Source organism: Zalophus californianus, chromosome 4 (genome assembly GCF_009762305.2).
Source record: "Zalophus californianus isolate mZalCal1 chromosome 4, mZalCal1.pri.v2, whole genome shotgun sequence".
Classification (NCBI taxonomy): domain Eukaryota; kingdom Metazoa; phylum Chordata; class Mammalia; order Carnivora; family Otariidae; genus Zalophus; species Zalophus californianus.
Window position 1 is genome coordinate 145,875,944 of NC_045598.1, and position 13,747 is coordinate 145,889,690.

At 37.3% G+C, this 13,747-nt stretch overlaps 1 protein-coding gene and 1 pseudogene across 6 annotated transcripts in view; both read right to left on the reverse strand.

The window, feature by feature from the left end:
- Positions 1-8,609: 8,609 nt before the first annotated feature.
- NBN (nibrin) overlaps positions 8,610-13,747 on the reverse strand; it is a 44,114-nt gene continuing 38,976 nt past the window's right edge. For all 6 annotated transcript variants that reach the window (XM_027607603.2, XM_027607607.2, XM_027607608.2 and 3 more), the window contains 2 exons: positions 10,157-10,206; positions 8,610-8,792 (listed from right to left, as the gene is read on the reverse strand). In XM_027607603.2, coding sequence (XP_027463404.1) covers positions 8,762-8,792; positions 10,157-10,206 — 81 coding nt within the window. In that variant the 3' untranslated portion in view covers positions 8,610-8,761. The remainder of the gene's footprint in view (positions 8,793-10,156; positions 10,207-13,747) is intronic.
- LOC113930466 lies at positions 10,213-13,373 on the reverse strand (annotated as a pseudogene).

A 13,747-nucleotide genomic window follows, 5' to 3' on the forward strand; every position in this document is an offset into this window, starting at 1 on the left:
CCTGGTGAATAATTTCACCTGTAGTAAACCCTCATTTCTCCCTCCAACCTAGCTCTTCTGGGGTACAGATAACATTCTAGCCTTTTCTCTGATATACTATACTCTTGTACTTTTAACCAATTTCTGTCCCATAATTCTAAATCTTTTATTCAGTATCAACTAGCTATTCAGGTGGTGGGAGAAGCACTAAATAACTGACTAGTTATTCCATGGATGTCTCCTTCATCCCTTAAAAGTCTAGCTCAAAAAAAATGTTTAAAAAGCATAATTTTTGGGGTTTGAAAAAATAAGATTTAGGCAGTCTGAGTATGTGAACTTAGTTCATCTTTAGAAACTAAACTGAAGCATAGAGAGGTTAAAAGGATTAAAAAAAAAAACGAACAGACTTAACATATAAATAGCAAGTGATCTAACATGGACAGCTGGAATCCAGGAGAGGGAGAGAGATTAGGGCAGAAAAATATATATGGAGAAATAAAAGTTGAAAATTTTTCCAATTTGATTTAAAAAATAAGCACGCACAGATCCAAGAAACTCAAACTGCAAACAAGATAAATATAAGGGAAGTCACACCTATGCACATCATTATCAAACTGCTGGAAATCAAGATGAGAAATTTTAAAGGAAAAAAGACAGCAGGGAAAAATGGTAAGAATGAACAAATGACCAGAAGAAATGTACAAATGGATTACAAATGTCTTCATAGTGCTTAAAAAAACTGTCAAACTAAAAGTCTAAATGCTGATCTTTACATAAAATTCTATATCCTTTATATTTAATGAAAGCTGAGAAAATTTGATTTCAGAAGACCTGCACTACACAAAATACTAAAGGAAATTCTTCACATTGAAGGTACATGATAACCTGATGAAACATACCTTCATGAAGGAAAAAAGTGCCAAAAATGATAATTACTTTAGTGCCTAAATTAAAATCCAATTAACTTTAAATTCAATATATATTATTTGTTTCATGGGTACAGGTCTGTGATTCATCAATCTTACATAATACCTAGTGTTCATTATGACACATACCCTCCCCAATGTCTATCACCCAGTTACCCGATCCCTCTACCCCCTTCCCCTCCAGCAACCCTCAGTTTGTTTCCTATGATTGAGTCTTTTATGGTTTGTCTTCCTCTCCCGTTTTGTCTTGTTTCGTTTTTTCCTCTCTTCCCCTATGATCCTTTGCCTGGTTGGTTTCTTAAATTCTGTGTATCAGTGAGATCATATGGTTAATTGTCTTTCTCTGATTGACTCATTTTGCTTAGCATAATACCTTCTAGTTCCATCCAAGTCATTGCAAATGGCAAGATTTCATTTTTTAATGGCTGCGTAATATTCCATTATATTCAATATATATACACACCACATCTTTATCCATCTCTCGATGGACATCTGGGCTCTTTCCATAGTTTGGCTATTGTGGACATTGCTGCTATAAACACCGGGGTGCAGGTGCCCCTCTGGATCACTGCATTTGTATCTTTAGGGTAAATACCTGGTACAATTGCTGGGTTGTAGGGTAGCTCTATTTCCAATTAACTTTTGAAAGGAAAATAACTATTTAAAACAATTTAAAGTAAAATTTAAAAAACTAAGATTTAGGACATGTAGAAGTAAAATATATAATTACACCATAAAGGGATAAGTGGAGTACACATATATGACATATATTATACAGGCATAAATGGTATGTTATTTAAGGTAGGCTGTATTAAGAATGTATATCCTTCTAGCAAGTATTAAGAAAATGTAAATGGTGTAGTTATAAAGCCAAGAGAAGCAATAAAATGGAATATTTAAAAATACTTGATTAATGCAGAGGAGAAAAAGGGACAAAGAGGAAAAACATGGTAACAGACCCTAACCCAACCACAAATTGTGTACAGATTAAGCATCACCAATAAATGCAAATATCATCATACTGGATAAAAAGCTTCAATGTTGTGTTTAAAAAGACTTAGGAAAATATAAAGACAAGCACTGGTTAAAAAAGGATTAAGAAAGACAAAGACATAGGATGCAAACACTAAAGAGAAAGGTGACTTCAAGACAAGTATTACTAGAGATGGATATTTCATAACAAAAAATATAGTAAGTCCAGAAGATGTACCAACCTTAAATGTATATGCACCTAATTACTGAGTTTTAAGATAAATGAAGTTCTGGTCAAGACAGTGACACAGGAGGCTCCTGAATTCATCTCCTCCCATGGATACACCAAATCTAATACACCAAATCTAGAGCTACACATGGAACAATTCCTTCTGAAAGAAATCCAGAAAATAGCTGAGAAACGCTGCCATGGTCAAACAAGGAAACACCCCCCACCCCCCAAAAGGGGTTGGAGAGGTTTAGAGACACTCTTGCCATGAACTCCACTTCTGGCACAGCAGCAAACAATCAGGAAGGAACTTACATATACTCCCAGAGGACTGAAGGGTGTGGATGCAACATCTAATGTCCCCATTTTTAAGACTTCTGAGGGATGAGCCCCTGAAACACCTAGGTTTGAAAGCCAACAAGCCTGGTGCCCACAGGACCCACAAGAGAATGGTTAACTGGCTTGGATTTACTGTGGAAAACCCACCAGAGGCAGCAGAGAAAAATGCCCATTTTCCTCCCAGTCTTTCCTGAGGCTTCTTTGCATATCTTACAAGCTACAGCCTGAAAGTCTGGTTGCTGGTTTAGGAACAGATTATTTTCTCTGAGCCCAGCAGGTATCATCTCTGCACTCTCTTTTGCTCTAAGTCACTCGTGTCTTCCTCCAAGGGGCTGGCACACATACCAGGTGCAGGAGCTCTTGTAGCTGCCACCCAGATGACACAGTCCTTGATAGCCTGGCAGTGGTGGCCAGCAGGGCTTTTGTTTGTGGGTTGAACAAGACTATGGCTAACAAAGAAACAGGTTTAAACCAGCTATATGCCCAGGGTTCAAGAAAGAATCAGTAGGCAAAAATGCCCTTATCTCAGTCTTTCCATGACAGAGGCCTAGCTGCCTATCTTTTTTTTTGGTAAAGATTTCATTTATTTATTTGACAGAGACACAGTGAGAGAGGGAACACTATCTGCGTACCTTAAAAGCTGTAGCTGTAGCGTAAAGGTCAGGCTTCTAATCTATCTCACACCTAGGGAGAGACTGCCATCCTATTCAGAGACCAGGGAAGCCAGCAGACACCATGGCTGCATTCTCCCTGTATGTAGCCCAATCCAAATCACCAACATCACTGGAAGGAGCTTGTGTTCATAGGTCACACAGGACTGTAGCTAAACAGAAACAATTCTTAACTAGCTACTCCCCCAGGGTTCAGTGGAGAAGTAGACAAACACCTAGCTCACAGTTCCATGAAAGATGGCTCAATACTTTAAAAGCTTCTGCCTGAGGGTCCAGCTTCCCGTCAGTCTGTATCTAGATGCTAAGATCCTCCCCTTTAAAACACTTAGAGAACTTGGCACACCCTCAACTATGTTATCTATGTTATCTCATACACAGAAATCAACACAGGTAGTCAAGGAAAATGAAGAAATACAGAAACATGTTCCACATTGAATAACAAGATAAAAATCTAGAAGTAGACCTTGAAGATTAGTGATTTATCTGATAAAGAGTTAAGAATTATGGTCATAGAGATGCTCACCAAGGTCAGAATAACATATGCACAAAGTGAATATTTCAACAAAGAGAAAAGAACCAAACATATCACAAGGCTGAAGAATACAAAACTGAACTGAAAAATTCAATAGAGGATTCAAAACAGACTTGATAGGGGAAACAGGAAGAAAGAGTGAACTTGAAGAGCGCGGAATCAGCATAATCAGAGAAGAAAAAAGAAAAAAAAGAATGAAAAAGAGTGCAGACAACTTATGAGACTCATGGGACCAATATTTAAGCCTCATGGTAAATACAAAGCATCTACATTAGATATGCAAAAGATAAAAAGAAAGGAATCTAAATAAACCACTACAGAAAACTGTCAAATCACAAAGAGAAGGACTCAAAGAATTAAAAAACAATTTACAGAAATTAATTAGCCAGAAAACAATTAGCCAAATGACATTAAGTTCACATATATCCATAATTACTTTAAATGTAAATGGTCTAAATCTTCCAATGAAAAGACATACAGTGGCTCAATAGACGAAAACAAAACAAAACAAATAAGACCTAACTACATGCTGATTGCGAGAGACCCATGTCAGCTTTAGGGACATACACAGAATGAATGTGAAGGGATGGGAAAAGATATTCCATGGACATGGAAACGAAAGCAGGAGTAGCTATATTTAAACAAAACAGACTTCCATCCAGAGAGTGTAATAAACAAAGGTCATGATATAATATTAAGGGTCAATCCAACAGGATATAACGAATACAAATATTTATGCACCCAACATAGAATTACCTAAATATATAGAATAAATATTAATAGATTTGAAGGAAGAAATGGACAGCAATACAATAATAGTTGGAAACTTCAATGCCCCATTTTATGCAATGGGTAGATCAGACAGAAAATTAGGAAATATGGGGCTGAAGTGATGCATTAGACCAGATGGACTTAACAGACATTTACAGAACATTCCATCCAACAGCAGCAGAATACCTATTCTTCTCAAGCACACACAAATATTCTATAGGACAGATCATATATGAGATCACAAAACAAGTCTCAAAATATTTAAGATTGGAATCCTATCAAGCATCTTTTCCAATCACAGTGTGAAACTAAAATTCAATTACAAGAAGAAAATTGGAAAGCTCACAGTATGTGGAGATAAAACAGCATACTACTGAACAATCACTGGATCAAAGAAGAGATCAAAAGAGAAATAAAAGTACCCTGAGACAAATTAAAATGTAAAGAAGTATGTCAAAATTTATGGGATGCAGCAAAAACACTTCAAAGAAGGAAGTTCATACCAATAAGCTGCCTACACCAAGAAACAAGAAAGATCTCCAATAAACCACCTAAACTTACACCTCAAGGAGCTAAAAAAAAGAACAAACCAAGCCTAAAGTTAGAAGGGAGGAAATAACAAAGATCAGCGCAGAAATAGACTAAAAAGACAACAGAAAAGATCAGTGAAACTAAACCTGTTTTTTTCTCAAAAGATTAACAAAACTTTAGCTAGATGTAACAGAGAGAGAGAGAGAGAGAGAGAGAAGGGACTCAAAAAAGTAACATCAGAAATCAAAGAGGAGACATTACAACTGATACCACATAAATAGAAAGGATAACAGACTATGATAAGCAATTATATGCCAAAAAACTGTAGAACTTTGCAAGAGTGGGTAAATTTGTAGGAGCATATAATCGACACAGGTGCAATCATGAAGATATAGAATATCTGAATAGACCAAGTATTACTAAGGAGATTGAATCAGTAATCAAACACCTCCCAACAAAGAAAAGCCCAGGACTAGGTGGCTTCACTGGTGAATTCGACAAAACATTTAACAAGGAATTAAAACCAATCCTTCTCAAACTCTCCCAAAAAACAGAAGTGGAAGAAATACTCATTTTATGAGGCCCGCATTATTCTGATGGCAAAAGCAAAAAATAGCACAAGAAAATAAAATTACAGGCCAAAATCCCTGATGAACACAGATGGAAAAAAATCCTCAATAAATATTAGCAAACCAAACTCAACAATACATTAAAAAGATCATATACCATGACCAGGGACACAAGGATGGTTCAACGTTTGCAAATAACTCAATGTGATACAAACTTTAAGAAAATGAAGGTGAAAAATCAGTCATCTTAATAGATGCAGAAAAGCCATCTGACAAAATTTGACATCCATTCATGATAAAAACTCTCAACAAGGTAGGTATAGAGGGCACGTACCTCCACATAATAAAGGCCGTTCACGATAAGCCCACAGCTAATATCCCACTCAATGGTGACCAGTTGAAAGCTTTCCCTCTAAGATCAGGACCAAGATAAGGGTGTCCACTCACCATGCCTATACAACATAATATCAGAAGTCCTAGCTAGAGGAGTCAGGCAAGAAAAAGGAATAAAAGGTATCAGGGGCGCCTGGGTGGCTCAGGTCATGATTCCAGGGTCCAGGGATGAAGCCTCACATTGGGCCCCTTACTCCGCGGGGAGTCTGCTTTTCCCTCTGCCCCTCCCCTTGCTCATACTCTCTCTCTCTCTCAGATAAATAAAATCTTTAAAAAAAAGGTATCAGAATTGGAAAGAAAGAAGTAAAATTGTCTCTATTTGTAGACATGATTTTATAAAAAATACTAAAGACTCAATAAAAAAACTGTTCATCTAATTAATGAATTTGGTAAAACTAAGGATACAAAACAAAATTAACTTACAAAAATCTGCAGCATTTCTATACAGTAACACTAAGTTTTCTGAAAAATAAAGTAGATCCCATTTGAAATGGCACCAAAAACAAAATACTTAGGAACAAATTTAAGGAGATAAAAGATCTCTACTCTGAAAACTACAAAACACCAATGACAGAAATTGAAGAAGATACAAACAGAAAAGTATCCCTTGTTTGTGGACTAGAAAAATTAATATTGTTAAAATGTCAATACTACTAAAAGGCATTTACAGACTCAATGCAATCCCTATCAAGATTCCAATGGCATTTTTTAGAAAAGTAGAAAAAGCACTCCTAAAATTTGTATGGAACCACAAAAGACCCCAAATAGCCCAAAAAATCCCAAGAAAGAACACAGCAGTAGGCACCCCCTTTCCTTATTTCAAGCTATTCTATGAAGCTATAGTCTGCAAAACCATATGGTACTGGCATAAAAACAAATACACCAAGACAAATATATAATCAAGAGCCCAAAAATAAACCCAAGTATATGTCACCAACTAGTATTTGTCAAGGGAGCCAAGAACACTCAATGGAGGAGTCTCTTCAATAAATTGTGCTGGAATAATTGCATATTCACATGTGAAAAAATAAAGCTGGACCCAGAAGAAAACTCTGAATGACCAAAGCAGTCTTGAGAAAAAACAAAGCTGGAGGCATCATACTTCCTGATTTCAAAGTATATTACACAGCTATATTAATCAAAACTGTTTGGTATTGGCATAAAAAACACATAGAGGAATCGAACATGATAGAGAGCCCAGAAATAAAGTCACACGTTTATGGTCAATTAATTTTTGGACAAAGGATCCATGAGTATACAACAGGAAAAAGACAGTCTCTTCATAAATGGTTGCAGGAAAACTGAACAGCCACATGCAGAAGAATGAAACTAGACCACTATCTTGTCCCATATGCGAAAAAATCAACTAAAAATGGGTTAAAGACTTAAACGTAAGACCTGAAACTATGAAACTCCTACAAGAAAACAAAGGAGGTAAGCTTCTTGACATCAGTCATGACAATGATTGTCTTTGGATTTGACATATAAAGCAAAATCAACGAAATAAAAAATAAACAAGTGGAACTACATCAAACTAAAAAGCTTCTACACATCAAAGGCAGCAATCAACCAAACAAAAAGGCAACCTGTGGAATGGGAGAAAATATATGCATATCATATATCATATATCTGATAAGGGGTTAACATCCAAAATATATAAAGAACTCCTACAATTCAACAGCAAAAAACCAAACAATCCAATTTAAAAAATGGGCAGAGGAGCTGAACAGACTTTTTTCCCAAAAAAAGATATACAAGTTCATGAAGAGATGTTCAACATCAATAATCTTCCATGAGGATCTAGCAACAGTACATATTAACTTTCAATATAATCTTTCATGCTAGGTTATCTCTAACAACATAAAATGCTTAGCTCGTTAGGGTGGCAGAACCTGTGAGAGACCACGAAGATTTCAATCAGTATAAAAAGCTTGTTCTACCTCCCAGAACTTAATGCATCAGAGTTGATAAAAAGTCTACTAAAATTCTAATGTACAAAGTTGTCTATATTACAAAATTTGAAAAAACATTTTTTTCTTACTATAGTCCTTTAACAAAGACAATCTTATCATTTCTGTTTTGCAGATAGGAAAACCAGGACTCTAAGAAGCTCAAGAGCTACACACCCAGCTCAGTAAGACCACCAAATAAGTCTTCCCATTCTAGTAAAATCTATCCACAAGCTTGATGAAGTCTTCCATATTTTGTCTTTTCTAGTACTAGAATAATATGTGGGTGATATCTTCACCCCTGAAATCCATTTGGGTCACTTCAGCTCAAGGAAGACTACAGTGTAATAGGGGGAAAATGTATGCTCTGATATGTATATGATCTTCCAATCTATTTGGCAAAAAAACAGCAAGGTGCAGAATACTGTATATGTTATGCTATCATTTCTGTAGGAAATCACTGGAAAAATAATACACACAGAAATTTGAAGAGGCAGCAAAAATCTCTGGAAAGACTCATAAGAAATGAGTATCATGGATTTTTTCAGAAGAGGGGAACCAAAAAGCTAGACCAGTGGGGAAAGGGAGATTTTATCATTTCTTATCCTTTTATACTTTTAGAATTTTGAACTGTGACTATATTAAATATTCAATAAGTAAAAAGCCACATTTAGAAATGAAAAAATTACCATAAGAGATGAGATGACAAAGACTGAAAACTGAATAATACTGTCACATACAAAAAAAATGGAGTTTGTGCATTTTATTCAACAAATTTAGGCCATAAAACCTTTGTAATTTAAATCCCTTCTATATACTTAATGAATGTATGCCAGAGGAAACTTGATGTAAATGCTTGAGAGGAAATGTTTTTCTGTGGCTCCTTTATAAAACCCTCAGTTATCGTCTCCTTTTTACATTAGGATTGTATCTGCAAAGAAAGAAATAAAATTAAAGGGCTTTCAAAACAGTCACACTTTGGCAAACACAATGAGAATGTCAATTTATCCTTAGGATCCGGTATTAACCACTGACATTTTTACTTTAACTTATCCTTTTGATGTTGGTTTGATGACTATTTGGTAAAAATAAAACACCACCAATAGAAAAAGTCCCGTAAAAGCATTAAAATAATGAAAACGGTTTAAAAATAAATACATGTTTACACCTATCCTAGTATGGCTTCAAACTCCTTCCACTCCCAACTAAAGTATAACATCTGCATAAAAGAGTATAATATGAGCCTAAAATAAACATACATTTTCTCCTATAAGTAATTAAACAAATTTAACTGGCAACCAGATAGTCTTAACTACTTACGAAAAATCGGCACCATTTGTCAACATTTTCACCAAGACATATACTGTCAATAATGAAATTAAAGAAATCAAAACTGGCTGCAAAACAAATTCAAAAATACAGTACTTCTTGGTTCTGCCTTTACATAAATTTGTGAAAATGTTATCCTCCCCTAGTCAGTACCTACCTATAAGTAGATAATTTTATTTTATACTATTTGTATTTGAGAGCTAATTATTATAAGGTTTTGGGGCTGCAGGAATGCTGAAAATGTGTTAAATCAGAATTAAATTGTAACCACCCGTTATAACTCCTCTAAACCTCCCACAAAAACCTGATTTGAAACTCTAATCCAGCCTCTTGTTTTTATGCTTATGCCAACTAAAACTGAACAAATGCTCTGGTATTTTATTTGTCTTAACTCAAAACCCATTCATTCATAACGCAACTCAGAGCTGAAAATCTCACAAATGTCATCAGCTAAATTCACCAGTTTAGGATCCTTCTTTTGTGTGAATGCCTTCACAGCAATTTTAAGTATCTTGTGATACAATTCAACTGAATCGCCCCCAAACCTTGAAGATATATCCAGCAAACCCAATTGAGAGGTGCTCAAGTAGTTAAAAAAAAAAAAAAAAAAAACATCAAAAATGAAACATTCTTTAGGTGAAGGGACTAAATGTCTATTTTTTTTTTTTAAGATTTTATTTTTTTATTTATTTAAGAGAAAGAGAGCACGTGTGTGTCGGGAAGTGCGGAGGGAGAAGGACAAGCAGACTCCACCCTGAGCACAGAGCCCGATGCAGGGCTGGATCCCACGACCCTGAGACCGTGACCTGTGCTGAAATCAAGAGTCAGCTGCTTAACCAACTGAGCCACCCAGGCGCCCTGTGTCTATTTCTAAAGACAGAATAAATGAATATTTAATCTCTACGAATAAAACTGAATTTTATATACATCTCAAAGATTCATGAGAAAGATGAAATTAAACTTTACCTGAAGAGATCATCAGCAAGAGATTCTTCTTTCGCATGTTGATTTTGCACCTGCCAAAATTAACATAATTTCAAACGTGTTCAATGATGAATATATGGTTAATTAACTGCTATAGTGGGTGGTCAGTCATCTCAGATATTTCCACATTGAGGAAATCACCAGGTCTATGAGCTCTTGCCTCTACGGTATTTCCCTCATTCATCAAATCCTCTCCATTTTCACTTCATGCCAAGATTACTGCAAAAGTCCTCTAATTAAACAACTTTCTCCAGCTAATCCCCTCTCCATCAAAAGCAACCAACATATGTATATACTGCTAGCTTGTTGAGTTTTTAAATATTTTTTCCAGAAGAACTCTTTTACTAAATGAAATGCCACTGTTTTGAGGTCACAGGACTGATGAAGGGGCTGAGAGGGCAAAATCTATCCCATTTCAACTAGAGCAACTTTATGGGTGAAGTGGTTCTCTTGCCCTTGTCCCAAGTCAGGGCTCTGAAGCTGCTGCTTAACTACATCACTGACAAAGTAATTTTAAACACAACCTCGTCAAACTCCTAATGCACTTCTGAGAGTGAGGACCAGAAAAACTCCAGACTGGGTCCCTCTTTCTAAAGTCTAGATCCCATCATATGCCATTCAAAACCCTTCAATGACTTTTTTTTTTTTTTTTTAACCTACCAAAGAAAACACAAACTCTTGAGTTTGACCCTCAACATGGGAAAGGCTCTTCATAACCTGGCTCGATTCCACATTCTCAATCACTTCTCACGCTCCTCTTCATGATCACTGTATGCCAGTTAAAACTGAATCACAAGCCAACCAATCAGACTCACCTGTTAACAAATACCCTGTGTCCCTCTGTTTGTGTTCATGTTTTCCCCTCTGCCTGGAAAATGACCTCCTGTTTCTCCTCTTCCCATCTCTCTCTTTCAGTGTGCATTCACTTCAGTAACAATTTAGTGCCTACTAACACGTCCAGGGACATGTTCTTCACCTCTTTACCAATGGTTTTTCAATTCTCTTCATTTAAAAATATAAAAATAACGTCTGCTATGAAGAACTCCCATAAAACTTCAACTATACAACTCATAGATGCCTATCAAATGATTTCCCTGTTATAATTCTGTATCTTATCTTCGCTGAAGTTAAGAATTTATAGTTAAGAAGTTATAATTCTGTATCTTATCTTCGTTAGTTCCTTGAATGTACATACTATTTTTTTTCCAAATCCATTTATTAGTTCTTATTCTTACTGTGCTGATAGCTGGCATCATTAATACTTTAACAAAACTACTTAAAATTAGCCAAATATCTAAGATAGTTACATGTACAAAAGATATACAAATTAAAACCATTTAAAAAGTAATAGATAACATAATTTGTGCTTGACCATAACTCGATTCAGAAATGATTGTAAAATTAAAACCTTACAAAAACTGTACACCATATACTTTGAGTGATTTACATCTTAGAAAACAAAGGCAGTCTTTCACTGTTACACATTTAGTGTGTCTGGTGGGTTGAGGAGAGAAACACCATGACACTTTGAACTTTTATACTTTTCTCTTATTAACTGTTGTGCATGCTGTGGTGCTTTGAGGTAGGTCTGGTGAAGGTCCATGAGACAAGGCTTAAGATTTTCCAAGGTATATCCAGTCTTTTGAACTAAAGATTCAGGCCAGCTTTGTCCCGTGACTGTGTAGAGTGCTAAATGAAAAGCTGCTGCAGCAATAACTGATGGCAGATACTTTAGGTAGGGGTCAGCATCTATCAGACTTAGTTCTCCCAAAAACATTGCTAAACTTTCAACTTTGCAGTTGGCAGACGGCTGGTGCAGAAAGTATTGGGTAAGAAACTGATTTATTGTTGGTGCAGCTAGGTCAAAAGCAAGCACTTTCAAGACTAGGTGCTCCATTCTCAGGACATGTTTCTTGGTATAGGTATCATCTGTAATCTACACAAACTCTGCTACTTCTGGGGGATATATTTCTTCAAACTTTGAGGCCAATAGCATAGCAGCAGTGCCCACAAGCTGAAGTTTTCCTCTCAACACAGACATCGATGAAAGGAACCTATCAATGTAGTTCTCAGCCAAGTGCAGGGTCTCATTCTGTAGTTTATATTCTTCTCCTACTTCAACTAACCACTCCACAAGGATAGCCCTCATACTGTTAGTGATGTCTGGCTGTTTCTTCATGTAACCCACTTTAGGCTTACATTTAACCTCCATTTACCTAAGGTGTGTGTGAATGTCCTCATGATAGTCTGGGACTTCATTGACACTCAGTGGCTTTTCATCTTCTAATACAATTGATATGTCCATAGTAAGTGGTGACTCAAAACTACCATCCATTGGATAATCAAGAGGTACCAGTGGTTTTCTTGGTCCAGGTAAAGTAATAGCTGAATTAAAAGCCAGGACATTTTCATGTTGTTTTTTTAGATGCAGGTGGCCTCTTTTGAGTCTCTTCTTCTGCTTCATCCACATGAATGGTAAATGCAGGCTGTTTACTGTTTGTTTTCCAGGGAGGAATAGTGACATGTTCATCATTTATAGGAAGATCCTTAAGAGGTGCAACCCGTCATGTCTTGGGCCTCTGCTGCGGCGCTGGAATGCGCGGGTTCCCGGTCTTCAGTACCGCCAGCCCCGCCCGGGTCCGGGGCTGCCAGGCGGGCACCACCTTCTCGGGGTTGATGTTCTCCTGGTCCTCTTGGAGTGCCGTATGCTGCAATGTTAGCAGCGACGAGCCCGCCTTGCGGACCGCAGGCCCAGGCTCGGAGCTGCCCAACATCACTGCTCCCGGGGTCGCGGCGGGATCAGCCTGTGGCGCCAAGCAGCGTGTACTCCGTCCTGCCGAGAAACGCTCCAGCCGTAATCAGCCGCCGCAGCCCGGGCCAGCCTGCTCGCTCGGGATCGCGCAGGTCCGAAGAGGTTGCGAAAGGCGTAGGTAGGAACTGCCGGGCATGGAAAGCTAAAGAGGCCCCCGAGATGCAGCGAGCAGCCCGCCGGAGCGGCGGCTGTTCGTGCAGTTCAAGTATCCCGCGACTATTGAAATGGGCCATACTATTTATTTTTACTGTTAATAACTTACATTTGTTTTTCCAGATATTATCTTAAAACTCCTTCTAAAAATATCTCATTTAATCTTCATATAACTTCATTATTACTATTAGACTATTATCCCAGTTTTTTTTTTTAAGATTTTATTATTTATTTATTTTGAGAAAGAGAGAGTGAGTGAGCACAAGCAGGGGGAACAGCAGAGGGAGGGAGACGCAGACTCTCCGCGGAGCAGGGAGCCCGACGCGGGGCTTGATCCCAGGATCCTGGGATCATGACCTGAGCCGAAGGCAGATGCTTAACAACTGAGCCCCCCAGGCGCCCCCTATTGTCCCAGTTTTAACCAACAAGGAAGCAAAAATTTAGGTTAAGTAACTTGCAGAAGATAAAAAGGTTGTCATATGGAAGAACTGGGATTTGACCAGGTCTTAACCAGGCTACTACACTGATTCTGAGTCTTTGGAAAGGGCCGAGAAGAATGACTTGCAGGGATTCTTACAGAATGATTTTCTACTCATAAGGTGAAATAT